The 17,205-nt window shown below is 37.8% G+C and overlaps 1 protein-coding gene across 5 annotated transcripts in view; it reads right to left on the reverse strand.

Annotated features, from left to right (window-relative positions):
• Nucleotides 1-350: 350 nt before the first annotated feature.
• Nucleotides 351-17,205, reverse strand: part of dennd2b (DENN domain containing 2B) — a 65,793-nt gene continuing 48,938 nt past the window's right edge. For all 5 annotated transcript variants that reach the window (XM_083558436.1, XM_083558439.1, XM_083558435.1 and 2 more), the window contains 9 exons: nucleotides 16,187-16,264; nucleotides 14,740-14,880; nucleotides 14,065-14,213; nucleotides 8,131-8,308; nucleotides 4,486-4,527; nucleotides 4,149-4,260; nucleotides 2,283-2,522; nucleotides 1,923-2,009; nucleotides 351-1,001 (listed from right to left, as the gene is read on the reverse strand). In XM_083558436.1, coding sequence (XP_083414562.1) covers nucleotides 967-1,001; nucleotides 1,923-2,009; nucleotides 2,283-2,522; nucleotides 4,149-4,260; nucleotides 4,486-4,527; nucleotides 8,131-8,308; nucleotides 14,065-14,213; nucleotides 14,740-14,880; nucleotides 16,187-16,264 — 1,062 coding nt within the window. In that variant the 3' untranslated portion in view covers nucleotides 351-966. The remainder of the gene's footprint in view (nucleotides 1,002-1,922; nucleotides 2,010-2,282; nucleotides 2,523-4,148; nucleotides 4,261-4,485; nucleotides 4,528-8,130; nucleotides 8,309-14,064; nucleotides 14,214-14,739; nucleotides 14,881-16,186; nucleotides 16,265-17,205) is intronic.

Genomic DNA, 17,205 nt, shown 5'->3' on the forward strand with positions numbered 1-17,205 from the left:
GAGTCGGATCATCTGAGTAAAAGAGAGTCGACTCTTAATGAGCAGGCAAACGGATCACTTGCCATTTTTTTGTCACAAATTTGCCAAATATTGGTGTTGGAGCGAGAACCATGTCTCTCTCTCTCTCTCTCTCACACACACACACACACACACACACACACACACACACACACACACACACACACACACACACAGGGAAAAGTCATTATAATAACAATTATGACATTTGGCAGATGCCCTTATCCACAGTGACTTAAAAAAAGTTAAAGTTCAAAAAAGTTGAGGGCTGTATTTGGGTCTTTTTTATGATAAAGATGTATCAAAAATAAACTATATCACACAACTATAAATCAGTGAATAATCTGAAAAACTTTATTGATGTTTTTTTTTTTACAAAGTACTGCGAGAAACTTCAAGTGTTAATAAATGTACAAAATGCACTTTGGCGTTAAATACTACACAATCTCTGTACATCAACCTCATACTCGATTTCTATTTGTTCACTTTTTATTCTGGGGATCTCTCTCTCTCTCTCTCTCTCTCACTCTCACTCTCTCTCTCTCTCTGTCACACATACACATACACAACAATCACACACATTCTGTGTTCCACTGTCTTTATTCCCCTTCTCTCTCTTACACACACACACACACACACACACACACACACACACACAGTACCAAGAAATGGAATAAAGTCAGCTACATCATAATTCATGTGTGTCATATATATACATATATATATATATATATATATATATATATATATATATATATATATATATATATATATATATATATATATATACACACACACACACACACACACACACACACACACACATACAAGACATTAAGACATTTAACTGCTCAAGTCAATTCCATTGCCAGATATATGAGTTGTGTTAAGTCTTCAAATGTAGTGTTGGAAAGATGTCCTTAGTGGTTTTTATCAGGTTCCATGCGATCAGTTCTTCTTATGGAGAAACTTCATTTTATTACCTAAAAAAATATATATATAAAAATTAAGATGAGGTATAACATTTAAAAGTCAAATAATGATTTGAAAACACAGGAAAGCGAGTTTGGCTCTCAGACACAGATTACTCACTCATATTAAATCTACTATATGGATAAAAGTATCGAACAGCTGATTCTTCATGCCATATGTGCTGCTTTATGTGATTTTTCCAGCATTATCCCAAAACTTAACACATAATTGGAGCTACACAATTGTATAGGATGTCTTTGGATGTGATAGAATTACATTTTCCGTTCAAGTAGGAAATTCACACAATGACAATGCCCCTGTGCACGAAGCAAAGCAAACTCCATGAAGATGTATGCTTTGCATGGGTTGGACTAAAAGATCTCCTGCTATAGAACTCTGACCTCAACCTTACCGAAGACCTTTGAGATTAATTGGAAAGCTGACTGCACTCCAGGTCTCCTCATCCTACATCACTGCCTGACTTTACTAACACACTTCCCACTGAATAAGCACCAATTTTCCACATGCTCATTCCCAAGTCTGGTGTGTAAAGTAAACGGGGAATTAATGTGAAATGGGATGTTCAAAAAGCACATCCGAATTTTAACTTCAATTCTTTTGTCCACATAGTATATTTTGTTCCTGTATATTTGAGGAATAATAAAACATTTATTTCTGAGGATGTTTTCGGCCCTACACCCCTCACACAAAAGGCTTTTATTTTGTCGAATATTGTGCAGTATAAAGAATAAAGATCAGCTCCAGTCCAACACCTATTGACACCTTTTAAAGCATGTAATCTCTATTATCTGTTTTAAAGTGTGTTTTTAACTCTCCAGTCGTGTCAGAAGCATGTTGTGGATGAAACCACACACCAGTTACATCACATGTAAAATGATTTGCATTAGTCTTATTAGGGAGAAAGTCCTCACCTAGTCCTTTGAGAAACTTATTAACTCCACTCTGCTCGGTGTCGGGTAACTCCTCCAGGTACTGGTCCACTCTCTGCTCAAACAGACCTACAACACAACACACACACACACACACACACACACACACACACACACACACACACACACACACACACACACATCTCAAACATTCACTTAATCCTGCTTAAAAATCCCTACAGCCCTTTGGTGACCAGTAGAGGGCAGTAATGATCCAAACAAGATTCACATCACAATACATTTCCTTTCCCCATATGAACAATCCCGTTTTTATTACAGATAAACAAACACAGTGATGACGATTTAACCCTATTTCCTGTCCTCTAGCACAATCCCTTTCACCTTTAGCTCGGCTCTTCCTCAGCTCGCGGTCCTGGATAAATCCAGCAAACATCTGAGACTCCATGAAGACTCCCAAGAAGCGGCGGATGCTTTTGGAGGCTACAGACTTGCGGAAAGGTTCGCGCTGAAACACGCGCTCTCCTCTCTCGCCCTGAGTCAGAAAGAGAGAATAGTGTCCGATAGTCTCCAGGAAGAAGCGGATGAAGGCCTCGGATACCACGCTGTTCAATGAGTTACACTCTGTAGAAAAAAAGAATAAGACTTTAGAGTTCACATCCAAAACAAACGTTTAATAAAGTTTACATACTATAAAATGTGAGAAACCATTTAAACCATTTAAATATATATATATGAAGTTGTTGTTTTTTTTTTTTTTCATTTAAAGCAGCAGTATTTATCCTGTGATCTTTCTAAAATGTAATGTTATTTAGTGACTGAAGCTCTAATAATGAACATCAGCATGATGCTGTTTTTACTGACTGGATGCTTTTTTTATGCGCCAAGTTTCAGCAGTGTATTATTTCTGCACTGCTGCCATAATGCTATTCATTTAATTAATAAAAGTTTAAAATGTCACATACAGATGCTTTAACCTGAAAGATATTTACAGCTGCTTTAACCTGAAAGTGATATAGCCCCATTTTAACATGAAAGTGATATAGTTACTTTAACATGTTTTCGAAAGTAACATGAAAGTTATTTACAGTTACTTTAACCTTAACGTTATATATAGCCGATTTAACATAAAAGTTATTTCCAGTTACTTTGACCTGTTATACAGTATACAGCTGTTTTAAACTGGAAGAGCTTAAGTACTGCATCAACCCCAAGGAACCACACCACAAAACCACACCCACAAAAAATAATAAAAATAAAATAAAAATATCCAATTGAATCACTTCTTCTTCTTTCAGCTGCTCCCATTATCCGTCAGCGAAATGAGACAACGTTCCTCCAGAACCATGGAGCTACATTTACCAATATAGAGCTACATAACCGAAAACGCAGAGCTGAGGACTAGTAAGTGTCCTCGCCACATAAAGTGCATCGTGTGCAACCTGGTGCAAACAGTGCAAGACAGACCAATACAAGACAGTGAAGGACAAATGCACAAAACTGCCAGTAATCCTACTGTATATTACACAGTGCAGCACGTAAGAGAGAACTGAGTACAGGAGTTTACCTTGTAATTAACAAAATGTAATCAAAAAGGTTTGTGCAAAACGTCCTACATGCGCTGTCCCTCTAATAATCTAATTTCTAATCCTGTCCATCGTCGTCACCCCCAATGAGAATCTCAACATCTTCAGCTCTGCTACCTTCAGCTCCAGCTCCTGTCTTTTACTCAATGCCACTGTCTCTAAACCAAACATCACAGTTCTCACCACAGTCCTATAAACTTTCCCTTTCACTCTTTCAGATACTCTTCTATCACAAATCACTAATAATTAACTCGAAATAATTACAAAAAATTTCCATGAATAAAAAAAGATAATTAATTATAAATTTTTACTATTACACAATATATTTTAATTAAATTTAACCATAAATGATGGTGGTATTTTCATTACTGTATGAATATTTAATATTTTATTAAATTATTAACGTGACTATGGCACTGTTTTCTGTTAATTAAAAAATGTCTAAATTGAATTAAAAAAAAAATTTATATAAAGAATTTACAAAGAATCGTGCATTAGGAATCATTTGGGAAACTGATTATGAAAAGAATATATAAAATATTAGCTTATAATGTAGCAAATATTTGAAAAAAAAAGTTAAAGAATTAAAGGGTATGTCAATTTTAATTCCATATTTGTTTAAACAGATATGATTAAAGCTGTTGCTTCTGTTTGTCTTACTTACCGTCATCTGACTCGCTGTCCGAGTCCTGATTGATGATGTGGTTCCTCTGCTCCAGTGCTTGCTCCAGAGCAGCCTGAAGCTTGCGGGGTAGAAGTGAAGCCTCATCGTCCAGCTGCACAATCACACCATCCATATTTATTAACGTCTTTCGAATGGCACTGAATTTGACAAAAGTCACTTGTGTGTGAGTGTGTGTATGTGTGGTGTGTGGTGTGTGGTGTGTGTGTGTGTGTGTGTGTGTGTGTGTGTGTGTGTGTGTGTGTGTGTGTGTGAGATACTATTAAATGCAAATCAACAAACTGTATGTAAATTTGTTGTGATATTTACACATGCACACCTGTCTGATGAAGCGATCTGTACCTAGATGAACCATCAAAGCCTGAAAAAAAAAAGCAACAACACACGACAATAAACATGGTTACATGCGCAGATCTTTTAATCTAATGAAACATTTTGTGTTTATGATGGGAACTGCATCAGGTCGGAACAGCTCAAGCGCCTGTTTTGCAACAGATGGAATCTGACAGCTAATTAAAATCCTCTGATGTTAAAGTGACGAGTTTCTAAAAGTGCTGCTCGAGTACACAACATGTTTGTACTAAAAAGGGTCAAAACCTCAGCTGGACTTCATACTTGAGCCAAATCGCAGGATTCCATCTTTTCAGCACATTTCACAATCACGCTGTGCACATTAACAAAAAAGATTTACTAAAACCTTCTTTTAAGTTTTTGTGTACAAGTCAATGGTTTTCAGAAAATAATAAAACCCCTTTAGGAAGGTAAGAACCCTTATTTATAAGCCCTAATGAACCTATGAAGATATGGACAATATGTATAGATATATGGATATATATGGATATGTACAGATATATGGACAAATGTATAGGGACCTTTCCAGCCATATGTGGTTCTTCCCCAAACTGTTACCACAAAGTTGAAGGCACACAATTGTATAAAATGACTTTAAATGTGGTAGCATGAAACTTTTCTGTTCACTTGATCCACCCCTATGAATATTTGGTTTACATGGTTTGGAGTGGAAGATCTCGAGAGGCTTCTTATAGAGCTCTGAACTCAACCCGATTTAACACCTCTGGGATGAATTGAAACGCTGACTGCAGCCCAGGCCTCCTCACTCTACATCAGTACCTGACTTTACTAGCACCCTTGTGTCTGAATGAGCACAAAACCTCTCAAACACACTCCAAAATCTAGTGATACATCATCCCAGAAAGATTTAGAGGCGAGGATATCATAGCAGTAAATAGGGACTAATTATGGAAGGGGATGTTAAAAAAAACCACAAGAATCTTATATTCAGGTGTCCAAAAATGCTTGTTCATAGAGTGTATGTGGATAATGGCAGTAAAAAATATATACTGTTTATTATTTATACCTAGAACCATTTCCAAAAAAAGGTTCTTGAAAGGAGATGACTCCTTGTGGTGTGATAATTCACACCGGTTATTGTTTTCCTTGTGATTATACACTACGTAGGTATTTATTATTGAGTCTTTTCCAGCAATTTTTTTTTGTATTTATACGTTTAGTGTGTGCTTTGCTCCGAGCTGCTTGTTGTTGTCAGTGTGTAAATGTGCTCAGAGTGTGAGATCTTTCCCCTCAGATGAGATGTGAAGAGTTTTTAGGAAGCTGATACTAACTGACAGATTTGTACACAGAACACTTTGGCTTTCGTTCTGGGCAAAGAGTTTCGTTTTCCTTGATGGAAAAGCTGTGAAAGATAAATCTGCACAGTTTTTTTTTTTTTTTTAAGGTCAACAGCCAGCCAGTTTATTTGAGCAAAGGCCAATTCATACAGTGCAAATCTTATCGAGTGTCGTCACGACCGTATTTAAATTCCTTCTCGATCCTCTGCATTGGGGGCACGTCAGAGAAAATCTCATCTAGCATGATTGCATAACACGCAGCTGTATAGCAAAGTGTTTGTACGCTATATGATTTTACCAACACCAACATAGAGAACCAAACGAAACACGCACAGATCTATATAGACAAGCTGAGTAATGAAAAAGGTAAAAAAGATTTGTACTGATGTTTTGTTTGGCAACAAATCAGTGTTTTTAAGCAAATCTTTTATGTAAACGAATCGTTCATATTCACGCACATGTACTGACTCATATTTTGTAAAACGTGTGCCTGCATTGGTGTGAAAGGCTACGTCGAGCTATATATGGTGGTGGTGGTGGTGTTGTAATGGTTGTGTTGTTTGTAGCAGAATCTGTTGTACGAATGTGCAAAAATGACTTGATAGCTAATTGTTTAAAAATCATTGTATCATTGAAAACATCATTTGCATATATTAAAATGTATTCATTTTTGAACTGCATCCATATCATCCTTCGTGACCACTGTCATAAAACTAGCCTGTAATAATGTAACTTACAAAAAGAGTCACTGTACTGAACATTGGTTTTTAGGTGCTTTACATCCTATATTTTGTGTTCATGCCCCCTTCAGGACAGTTTTGCACCAGATGCGGGTCAGGAAAAGACATTCATACAGGAAACTGAGGAGGTAATGAGCAACAAGTGAGTATGATTAGTAAACAGGAGATTGCTGGGCATGGCTGAGTTGGGGTGTGGCTGTGAGAGGGTGTGTGAGACTGAGATTTATGATGATATAAAGGTATCTCCGTGTCTACATTGTGTTCCCAGGCTAAACGGATGCTCGTGTTGGAACATGCCGAGGTGTGTACGGGATTAGGTGAGGGTGTGTTTTTGTGAACCAGCTTTACACCGCATTTCTAATTTATTTTTGTACACGTGTACTTCAGAGCGGGATGAGAAACAGTGGTGAGCAAAAAGCGAGTGTCTTGTGTTTTGGAGTTTGAATAAACAATCCGTTTTCCCTCAGCTTTCTGTTTTGGTGCTGATGAATCGTCGATCTTATCTGAGCGCTCGGTAGATATGCGGAAAACCACAAGCCTGACTAGAAAAAAAAAAAAAAAAACAGACTGCAACATGAGATGGGATAAGAGAGGCGTTTTCACTGACTCACTGATTCGCTGAGTCAATGTGATCTATTCACTAGGTAGTGATCTACATCTAAAACCTGGAAGAGAGCTTAATTACTAAACTCAGAGATGATTAACCATATACAATTACACTTAAAATGTTCCCTTCACTTAAACTAGAACTAGTTACAGCATGACAATGTCCCTGTGCACAAAGTCAGTTACAATAAGATATGCTTTACATGAGTTGGAGTGGAAGATCTTGAGTGGTCTGCTATAGAGCTCTGACCTCCTCCCTACTGAACACCTTTGGGATGAACTGAACGCTGACTGCACCCCAGGCCTCCTCACACTACATGCCATTACTAACACCCTTGTGGCTGAATGAGCACAAATCTCCACAGGCACGCTCCAAAATCCAGTGGAACATCTTCTCGGAAGAGTAGAGGTTATTCTCCAGAAAATTGGGACTAAATGTAGAATGCAATGTTAAAAAAAAAGCATATAAGAATCTTATGGGCAGGTGTCCACAAACCTTTGTCCATATAGTACATATATAAAATTAGTCTTTTCTGTGTAATACATTCTTTACCAAACTGTTAACTGCTTTGAATAATGATTAATTAACTCACAACTGATAAAGTTTTACTCTGAAAAAAAAAATAGTTTCTATGGTTGCAGAAAAACAGTCCTGAGTCATGCTTAAATATACAAAATCAGTGTAAGGTTTGTGTAAATGTGTGTAATCCAAGTTTCCCCACTGTATTAACAGAGCTTAGGTTCCTCTAGTTTTAGGGTTTAGGTGTTCTTAGTGTGTGTGTGTGTGTGTGTGTGTGTGTGTGTGTGTGTGTGTGAGAGAGAGAGAGAGAGAGAGAGAGAGAGAGAGAGAGAGAGAGAGAGAGAGAGAGAGAGAGAGAGAGAGAGAGAGAGCGAGAGCGAGAGAGAGAGAGAGAGAGAGAGAGAGAGAGAAAAAGTGTGAAAGTGTGAATGTGTTAGTGTTAGCATTACTTCCTCCACTGGTAGTTCCTTGAGTTTGGGCAGTGAGCTGGACAGGATTCCCACCAGAAACGGAGTCGGGCAGCACACGATGTCCACCATGGCGGAGGGAAGAACAGGGATGAAGGTGTGCTGCCATGAAAACGGGTAAAGCAGAGCCACCACAGCATGTACACAACTGGACAGAACACTGTGGATAAAAACACCACACACACACACACACACACACACAAACACACACAATTAAATCACCTAAATCTGAGCGTGACACACAAACATTCACACACTCACACAAACACACCCACACACACACAGACACACCAATAATCCTGTAATAGACACCACTATGGAAAGCCCAGATATTCCAGTTCCTAGATCCTGGCTCTAGAGAAGACTGTGGAATCTGTGATTAGAAGCAGGACAGAGTGATCAGACACTGAGGAAGTTTGGTTTAGACGATGGCTGATGTTAGATGCGATACTTTACAGCAATTCCATTTATCATCAGGAGTAAAAATTTCTGCAGCATTGAGCACAAACACGAGCCAAACATATTTTCTGACAATATATTTTTTTTAAGGCTGAGGAACGCACTTGGGTTCACATTTTTCTTGTTGAAGGTCACCAAGCCGGTTATCAAGAACACAGAGAAATGTGAAAAAAGAAAAATGTGTCTCACTGTGCTTTATCTAAGACACACTAAGAAGAGAGACAATAATGACATCTGGGACGTAAACGTAAACACAATTATTTTAGCAAGTTACAGAATAAAACATTTGCTTTTTCCTGTGAAATGAAGCTGCTGAAGCTTGTGGCCAGAAAAGTGTACAATCAAAATTCTACCTCGTGATTGGTCAAACATTGTTGGTTAATTCTCTCTAATCATGCCCGTTCTGATTGTTTCTATAGCAACAGCTTGTTCAATGGGACGTGTACAGACATTTATGTAATGTTTATGGAAGGAGTCTCCGGTGTCAGTTTTGTAAAAATCAAAGCTGAAGCTGTAACTATTCTTAGAAAGTTTATTCAGGAGAGTTTACTCGTCTGTGCATTTTTTACAAGAGAATAAAGAGAGACAGGTAAAGGGAAAGAGTGTTTATAGCTGCTTTAATGTAAGTGGGAACAGAAACCAACTGGTTTCTCCGATGGTCCACAACACGTGAGATCTGTCCAAAGAAGTCTTTAAAAACGAATCCGGTCTGGCCTGATGTCAACAGTAAGCCGTGAGATCTTCCAGCTGGAAGTCACGCAGTGTGTTTAAATATTCCCAGGTTGTTGTTAACAGTGACTGACCCATTTCTCCATTATGACCATTTATTGCGCGAATAAACCAGAACTAGTAACGTCTTCGTAGATCAGAGCAGAGCAGGAGAACGAATTTGGAATGTAAACAGCCTCTCTGATTATTAAAGCCCTCGACAGCTACGTTTTCACAGGCGAGCAGAGTGATTTATCTACTCACACTCCTGTTTACAGAGAGATTGTGTGTGTGAGAAAGAGACAAAATGCTTCTTTACCTCAAATTAGCTACGTCAGATTAGCCTTCGAACGTTCAATATCACAGCTCGTTAATCACGCTGGGTTGTGTCTACCTTTCAGACCGAACGAGGGAGTGGAGAGTGAAGAGAGACATGTTTTAAAAATGTAGCCACGGGGCAAAACCAATAGAGTTTTAGATGCTAGAATTTCACACCGTCATACCTATACCTCGAAACTGAAACATATGCATGCAAACCAGTGTGGGAACAGATTCAGGTGAGGTTTATTTTACTTAGAGGAAACGACAGACTGTCAGAAAGAAACGCTAATTAGTGAGAGAGACAGAGAAAGCGGGACGACAAAGAAAGAGAGAGAGGTATAGAGAGAGAGAAAAAGTGAGAGAGAGAGATAGAGAGAGAGAGAGAGAGAGAGGGAGAGAGAGAGAGAGAGAGAGAGAGAGAGAGAGAGAGAGAGAGAGAGAGAGAGAGGGGACAGGGGAGAGGCTATGACCCAGACTCTACAACTGCAAGCCTGAACTATATCAAAGATTAAGGATACATGTCAATATGTTGTTTATGATGGTGTTCATGAGGAAAATCAATTTTGGTTTCTCCAATACACTGTGTAATTTTTAGTGAAAAATCATGAGCTGGGTTTTGTGGATTTGAGCCTAAAGAAAAGATTCTTTAGTATAAATATTATAATCTAATAATCAGCTAATTATCAGCAATTTTTTGTTCAGTTTATGGTTATTTTTATTTTGTTTGTGTTTCATTTTATTTTTTCAGTAGCCAAAAACAAACAAACAAACAAACAAACAAACAAACAAACAAATAAATAAATACAATTATAACAACTATCATTATAGTTATTATTATTATTATTATTATTATTATTATTATTATTATTATTATTAGGACTTTTCAAAAGATTTGTAACCATATAATTATTTCTTATCTCAATGTGTTTATACTCAATATTATAAAATTTTTACATTTTTAAATGCCATTTTTTTAATATATATTATTTGTCATAATATTAATGATAACAATAAGAACTATAATTATAATTGTAATTATTTTGCCTTGTTTTTCAAGAAACATATTCTTGTTTATTTGCTAAAAGAATAAGAAATGTGAGAGCAAAAGGTTCTTCACTGTGTTTTATTTACTGACTGCCCACGTTTACAGTAATTATAACTTTTATATACTATACTAGAACGAATTAAACGGCATTCTCACGTGTCATGTTTATTAAGCTATGTGGGGGCTCGAGCTCTTCAGCAGCTCTTCTGAGGACCACGTAGAGAATTTCTGAAAGTGTTTTCACAGAGTTAATGAGTTTATCAGATGTTTTGCTCCGAGCTAAAAAAGTCTGTGAGTTCAGCTGGATCTTGTAGGATTCATTTATCATGTGTTTTCACATGCTCTACCACGCTGCACTGCGCCACGGGACATAAAACATCCGCATGAGTACGGTTTAAAACGCAAAAAATGTCTGCGCTTGTGTGGAGCTGTTTGACTGTTAACTTCCCAGTAGTGCACCTTCTGCTCAAAGTAACAGGAAATGATCATGCTACATGCTTTAAAACAACAACAACAACAACTAAAAAACAATTCTAATAATAAAAGTACAACCCCCACGTTCTGCCCCTAATGATGAACCAGAGCCAGAGAAAGCCATTTCCACCATGCAGGAAGATCAAAACCAGCCCTCATGGTTAACCCTTTCCTGCCACCTTGTGCATTTTTTTCTAAAGAAAGAGAGACATGAGGAGAAAAGCTGGAGCAAGTCATTCAACAAAATCCAGTTCAATAATAAAATCCATATGAGGCATAGGATTTGCTGCTTCGGGAGCGAGTTTTATTTCCTGTCTAACAGCTCACACACTCACTGCGTGCTTGTGATCTTAAGACCGTAGTTAAGGGAGAACTACACAGACCTGTTTATATTCCATGTGGAGGAGTCTGATGTAAAAAGGCACATATACAAACAGTTAAAATAAAAACTAATGCCATCAGTGTACTAAAATGATGTAGGTGGGGTTTTAAAGGTGAAGATTTTTTTACTTTACAGCATTTTTTTTTACATTAGCCTAAAACCCATGCAGAGGACTGTATGTCCAGAAATCTCTTCCAATCAGTATCAGATATGTTCCTAACATGGAAAGAGTTTCTCTGTGGGTTTTACATTACAGAGCACGGACATGCTGTATATCCAATGGCGAGGAATCCTGGGAGTAAGCTGAGTTGTTTATTCCCAGGAAATGCTCTGGTTTTATATATAAGTGATGTGGGAAAGAGAGAAATACAGTTCTATATACTGTACATTCCTCAGACTAAAAACTGGACCTCATCCTACCTGTCCAGGTGCTTTCTCACTGTCACGAAATAATCTCAAGCCTTAATAAGAGAGCGTGTGCTTATTTCTTTTCAAAACCCAAAACTCTTCCTTGTAAAAACAATAACGAATAATCTGTCCTGTCTTTAAACACACAAATGCACTGAATATACATGCGTCTGAATGAAGCAGATGATGTAATTTATAGAACTGTGATGATCCGGTGTCCACATACTTTTGCCCGCCGGCAAAGCGAGCTAACCGAACAAGATACACACGCATTTATGTAACAGAGCCCCGGGCAAACTCTTACTTAATTCCATGCTTTATTTTTCTTTTCTTTCTTCGTAACACCTTTCTACATGTTTAATGATAACGGGAGGAGTAAACGAGAGGACAGAAGAAAACCGGGAAATCATTTTTTCTTTCTGTTTTTTTTTTTTTTCTCATTATATTAAATGCTAGCTTCAAATGTGATATGTTATTAAATTACCTTATTATTTAAATTATTAAAATAAAATATTAATCATCCTGTTTATCTTCCTGAATCTCGCAATTTATTATTTTATGTTGCGTTTGAGTCCACAATTACAAAATGAAATGATCTTAATTATTTTTTAATTAGAGCAAACAATTCCATAAGGCAAGAACCCCCCCCCCCCCACACACACACACACACACACACACACACACACATACACACATACACATATATACACACATACAGGAAGTACATTCTTTTCCCTCACAGACACCGCCTTTCCCAGGTCCCCCCATCGTTGCTGTTTATTGAAACGAGTCACTGATTTGTAGAGATTAGACTTTCACAAATAACTCACTCCCTAATTTCTGTTACTGAGACCATTTTGGAAAAAGAGGAAGGAGTAAGAGGAAGGCCAGAGACCCCCAGGGGGTAAAACCCCTGACCTGACCCACTTCTACATCCAGATCATCATGATGCTACAGCGGGTGTGGTTCTGTGATGTGTCCTGTGATTACTTTCACAGTGCCCTGAAAACAACAAATACTTTTACTCAAACTACATAGACAGCGGGGATTAGTCCAGTGTCTCACTCAGACAGTGAGGGAGTGACTAAGGTTGAATATTTACTCCTCAACTCAGCCAAACTGTAGTGGAATTAAGATAACAGTGCATTATGGAAGTTCTCTCCCTGCTGCAGTGCATCATGTAGACACTTGACATTGCATTGTGGGATTTCCCATATGCACTAAACGTTTAGGTAAAAGATAACAAACAATCCAAAAATCCAAAATGTTGTAAATCTATGGTGGCTGATGTGGTGCAGTGGCTGAGCTGCATTGGAAGGTTTAGTGCGCATTTTCATAATTTTCAGCTGTCTTTAAATCTTTCCTTTTTATTGCGTTTTGTGGGCGGGGCTAATGTACATGTGCGATGAACATGCTTGGTCGTTTAAGGTCGTTTTGTTCAGATCAGACACAACGCAAGTTAACTAGACTGGGTAACTAGTCGGATACACAGATTCGCATTCAGTGTTGTTGTGTGATTTAATTTAAAGTGCTTTTATTTTGTGTGTGCATTTTATTAAGGATTGTGTTCTGCGTTCAAGTTTGACATACAGGAGACAAAGTAGGAGACCTGTTTTTATGGTTACATGCATCTCACAAGATAAACCTCCACACTGCAGTTATCTTCTTGCTATCTGCTGCACCATTCCCACAGAGTTAGATTTCTTTTCAGATTTTTAAATATTGACATTGTGAGTTGGAAGCTGCTCTTCTCTCTCTCTCTCTCTCTCTCTCTCTCTCTCTCTCTCTCTGTGTCTGTTTGTGTGTGTGTGTGTGTGTCTGTTTCTGTGTGTGTGTGTGTGTGTGTGTGTGTGTGTGTGTGTGTGTGTGTGTGTGTGTGTGTGTGTGTGTGTGTGAAACGAAAGCATGGAAAAATGTCCGCATATCAGTGAAGTGACAACATCTGTTCCAAGCTTACAGACACCCACAGTTCGGGGTGTTTCCAGCGTTATATGACCATGTTTAGTGTGAAGTGACCGTCAGGAAAAACGCAGGCTGTTCTGCAGAATATCGCCAAATGACACAAACTTATCAACCATTCTGCATTAAGGTGATCAAGGTCAGTTTAAAGATGTCTCACCTGAGTTTATCGGCCACAAAGATGACTCGGCGCTCCAGCAGCAGCGAGGCGAACACACACACTACCTGTCTCACACTCAGACAGCTGAAGAGGCTTTCGAAATCCACATGCTCCAACCTCGAGTCCATCGGCCTCCTCAACTCCATAACCTGAGAAAAAGTTACATTTTTATAACACGTAAAAAGCACAAAATCGGAAAACATTATTTATGAACAGGTTTACACCATGGCACTCTATTTGCATTTCTATAAAAGGAGCGTTACATGGACATAGAAGAATTAAGACCTGTTTCAAATTATTTACAACCTAAAACAGCAAACTTAAAGTTTTTTTAAACTTTTTAAGACCCCACAGAAACACAGCAGCTCGGACTGTAGTGCAGCTGCAATTCACAGATTTGTTTATAATCGTTTCTACAGCAACAGCTCATTTGCAAAGATGTGTGTAATCACTGTTATCATTCATTGCATCTTGAAATACAAAAGAACATGCATGACAAAGCCTTTTTCTTTTCTTTTTTTTTCAATTTGGGTTCATGCATTAAAATCACTCTTGCATTAGATTCCTTTTCCCAGAGAACCAGACATTGTTAGTTCCTTATTCATAATAATAACTATTCCATGTTCATATTACAGTAATATGTATGTATATGAATATAAGACGTAATAATCAGACCTCGTTGCCTGCACCAGGCAGGAAGGTTTTGACTTTGATGTTTTTTCCGGGGGCAGGAAACGGTGATTCCATCAGACTCCGCATGAAGGGGTAGACCAGAGCAGCTGAGATTCCTCTTCTCTTCTCTACTTCATCAAGGATCTGGGGGGAAAAAAAGCATCCATGCGGTTGAACATGTGCAAGGAATTGCATCCAGATTGTGGCATTGCAACATCACATTTTATTGACTCTTTTTCAGTCATATGCCTATTTTACTCATCGCTTTAAATAAAACTATAATGCTAAAAAAAAAAAGCTTTGGGAATGCAGTAATACAGGGAATGCAGTAATACATATAATAATGTATACATTACCATGACAACAAGGAAGTGTGAGAGTCCGGTCAGTGTGTTCAGCTTATTAATCATGCAGTTTGTGTTTTAATGAGTTTTAAATAATTCTGTCTCGGCAAAACATCATCTGGGTGTGATTATTAAAAACACAGCATGAAGAGGGGGTTCGTGATCCTACTGGCTTAGGGCTCTATATTTCCCTGACATTCAGGACTAACAATGTGATGGTTCTTGAAAATAACTATAACACCATTAGTCATATTCTAATATTTCTGATATGTAAAGTCAGTGTATATAGAGGAATAACTAGGAGGAAATTAATGCTTTAATGTTTCTTTGGTGTTCCACCTTCTCTCCTGCATCTTCCGCGGAAAACCTCATAATTCATTTAAAGTGGATTAACAGGTAGAAATTGGGAATTATTGTGATTGAGCTCTCAGTTAAATTAATAGTGGATTATAAATGGATTATTAATGGTTTATTCGTTGGTTATAAAATAATTATTAAAGATTATTAGCAGATTATTAGGAAAACAATACCAGAATATCAGTATATCAATACTGTGTTATTAGTAGATTCTTCTTCTTCTTTCGGCTGCTCCCGTTAGGGGTTTGCCACAGCGTATTATCCGTCTCCATACCACCCTGTCCTCTACATCTGCCTCTTTCAAACCAACTACCTGCATGTCTTCCCTCACCACATCTATAAACCTCCTCCTTGGCCTTTCTCTTTTCTTTCTTCCTGCCGGCGCCATCTTTAGCATTCTTCTACTGATACTGTGTTATTAGTAGTTTAATATTTTATTTTTACTGGATAAATTCTAGATTATTAGTGGATTAACAGCAGATTATAAATAGAATATTAGCAGATTATCAGACTGCACATAATCCCATGATATTAAGTATATAATACACAGAAAATTGATCAACAAGGTACACACAATTCTGTTGTTTATGTTTCTCATGGGCAACAACGATGATATCTGAATTTGACCTAGAATGCAGACAGAGTTACTGCCAGAGAAATGAGGCCTGGACCCATAGGAGTACAGATGAAGGAGTGTCTGGGTGAGAAAGGAGGAGTTCTGAGTAGATCAAGAGCAAGTTTGAGCTCACCTTAGAGAACAGGTCAAAACACCCCAACCTGCTGATGACACAATACACCTCCGGAAGACGCTGGCCTTTCCCGCTCGGCTGCACGGAGATGAAAATCAAACACACGAATCAGCAAAGAGCGTAACAATACAAACACGCGTTCACTATCATTTCCACACTTATGGGGAATAATTGTTTATTTTAGTGCTTTTTGTTTATTTCCTCTCTTTATAAAGGAAATCTGGGCATGATTGAGAAGTGGGCAAAAGTTTTAAACGCCACCTACTTCACAATAACAAAAAAATGTATTCCTTAATAAATCACTGAGTGTAAACACGCTTGACACTTACGTGTTCGTTCCTGTCCTGAATTACAAGTGTATTAGATTTTCATAATGTTCATAGCTGTTAATCTTTGGACATAAATGCATGTCATGATTTTTTTTAAATAAACCATTCGAAAGAAATTTCTAAGTATTTTGTAAAATTCTTTTCTCTTGAGAGTCACAGTGCAATAAACACTATTTATTACAAAATCAAAAGATTAGACGATCTGTTTTTTTATGAAGTATTCAAATTGATGCATAAACTTATTTGCCTTATTGGCATAAATAAACAATAATTGGAGAAAACTCTGTTGACCTGTAAATATTTCAAATACTGCTTTTATTTAGACGCCTTTAGAGAAATCTTGTTTAAACGTTCTTCCTGGTTAAATACGATTCAAAGGTGCGACACTGGAAGAAATCAGGTATTTATCCAGGAATGTCCTCTATTCTAAACAACAGGTGCATTCCCACAGTCCTTTACACGACTCAGTGCGTAATCACAACCCAGTCTTTCACCAAACACTGTGAGGTGGGTAAAAAAGAAAAGAAAAGAATTGTCTCTAAACACACACACACAGAATTCTCTGTTCCAAATGTCCATATTAGGCATGCATTTCTGCATTTCTCCCCTGCTGGCTTTTCAGAAATGGATAGTTAACTGGAGAATGTGGAGCTGAGCTGAAATCCTCAGGAATGTCCACCCCCCCCCCCA

This window comes from Silurus aristotelis, assembly GCF_946808225.1.
Source record: "Silurus aristotelis genome assembly, chromosome: 13".
Taxonomy (NCBI): domain Eukaryota; kingdom Metazoa; phylum Chordata; class Actinopteri; order Siluriformes; family Siluridae; genus Silurus; species Silurus aristotelis.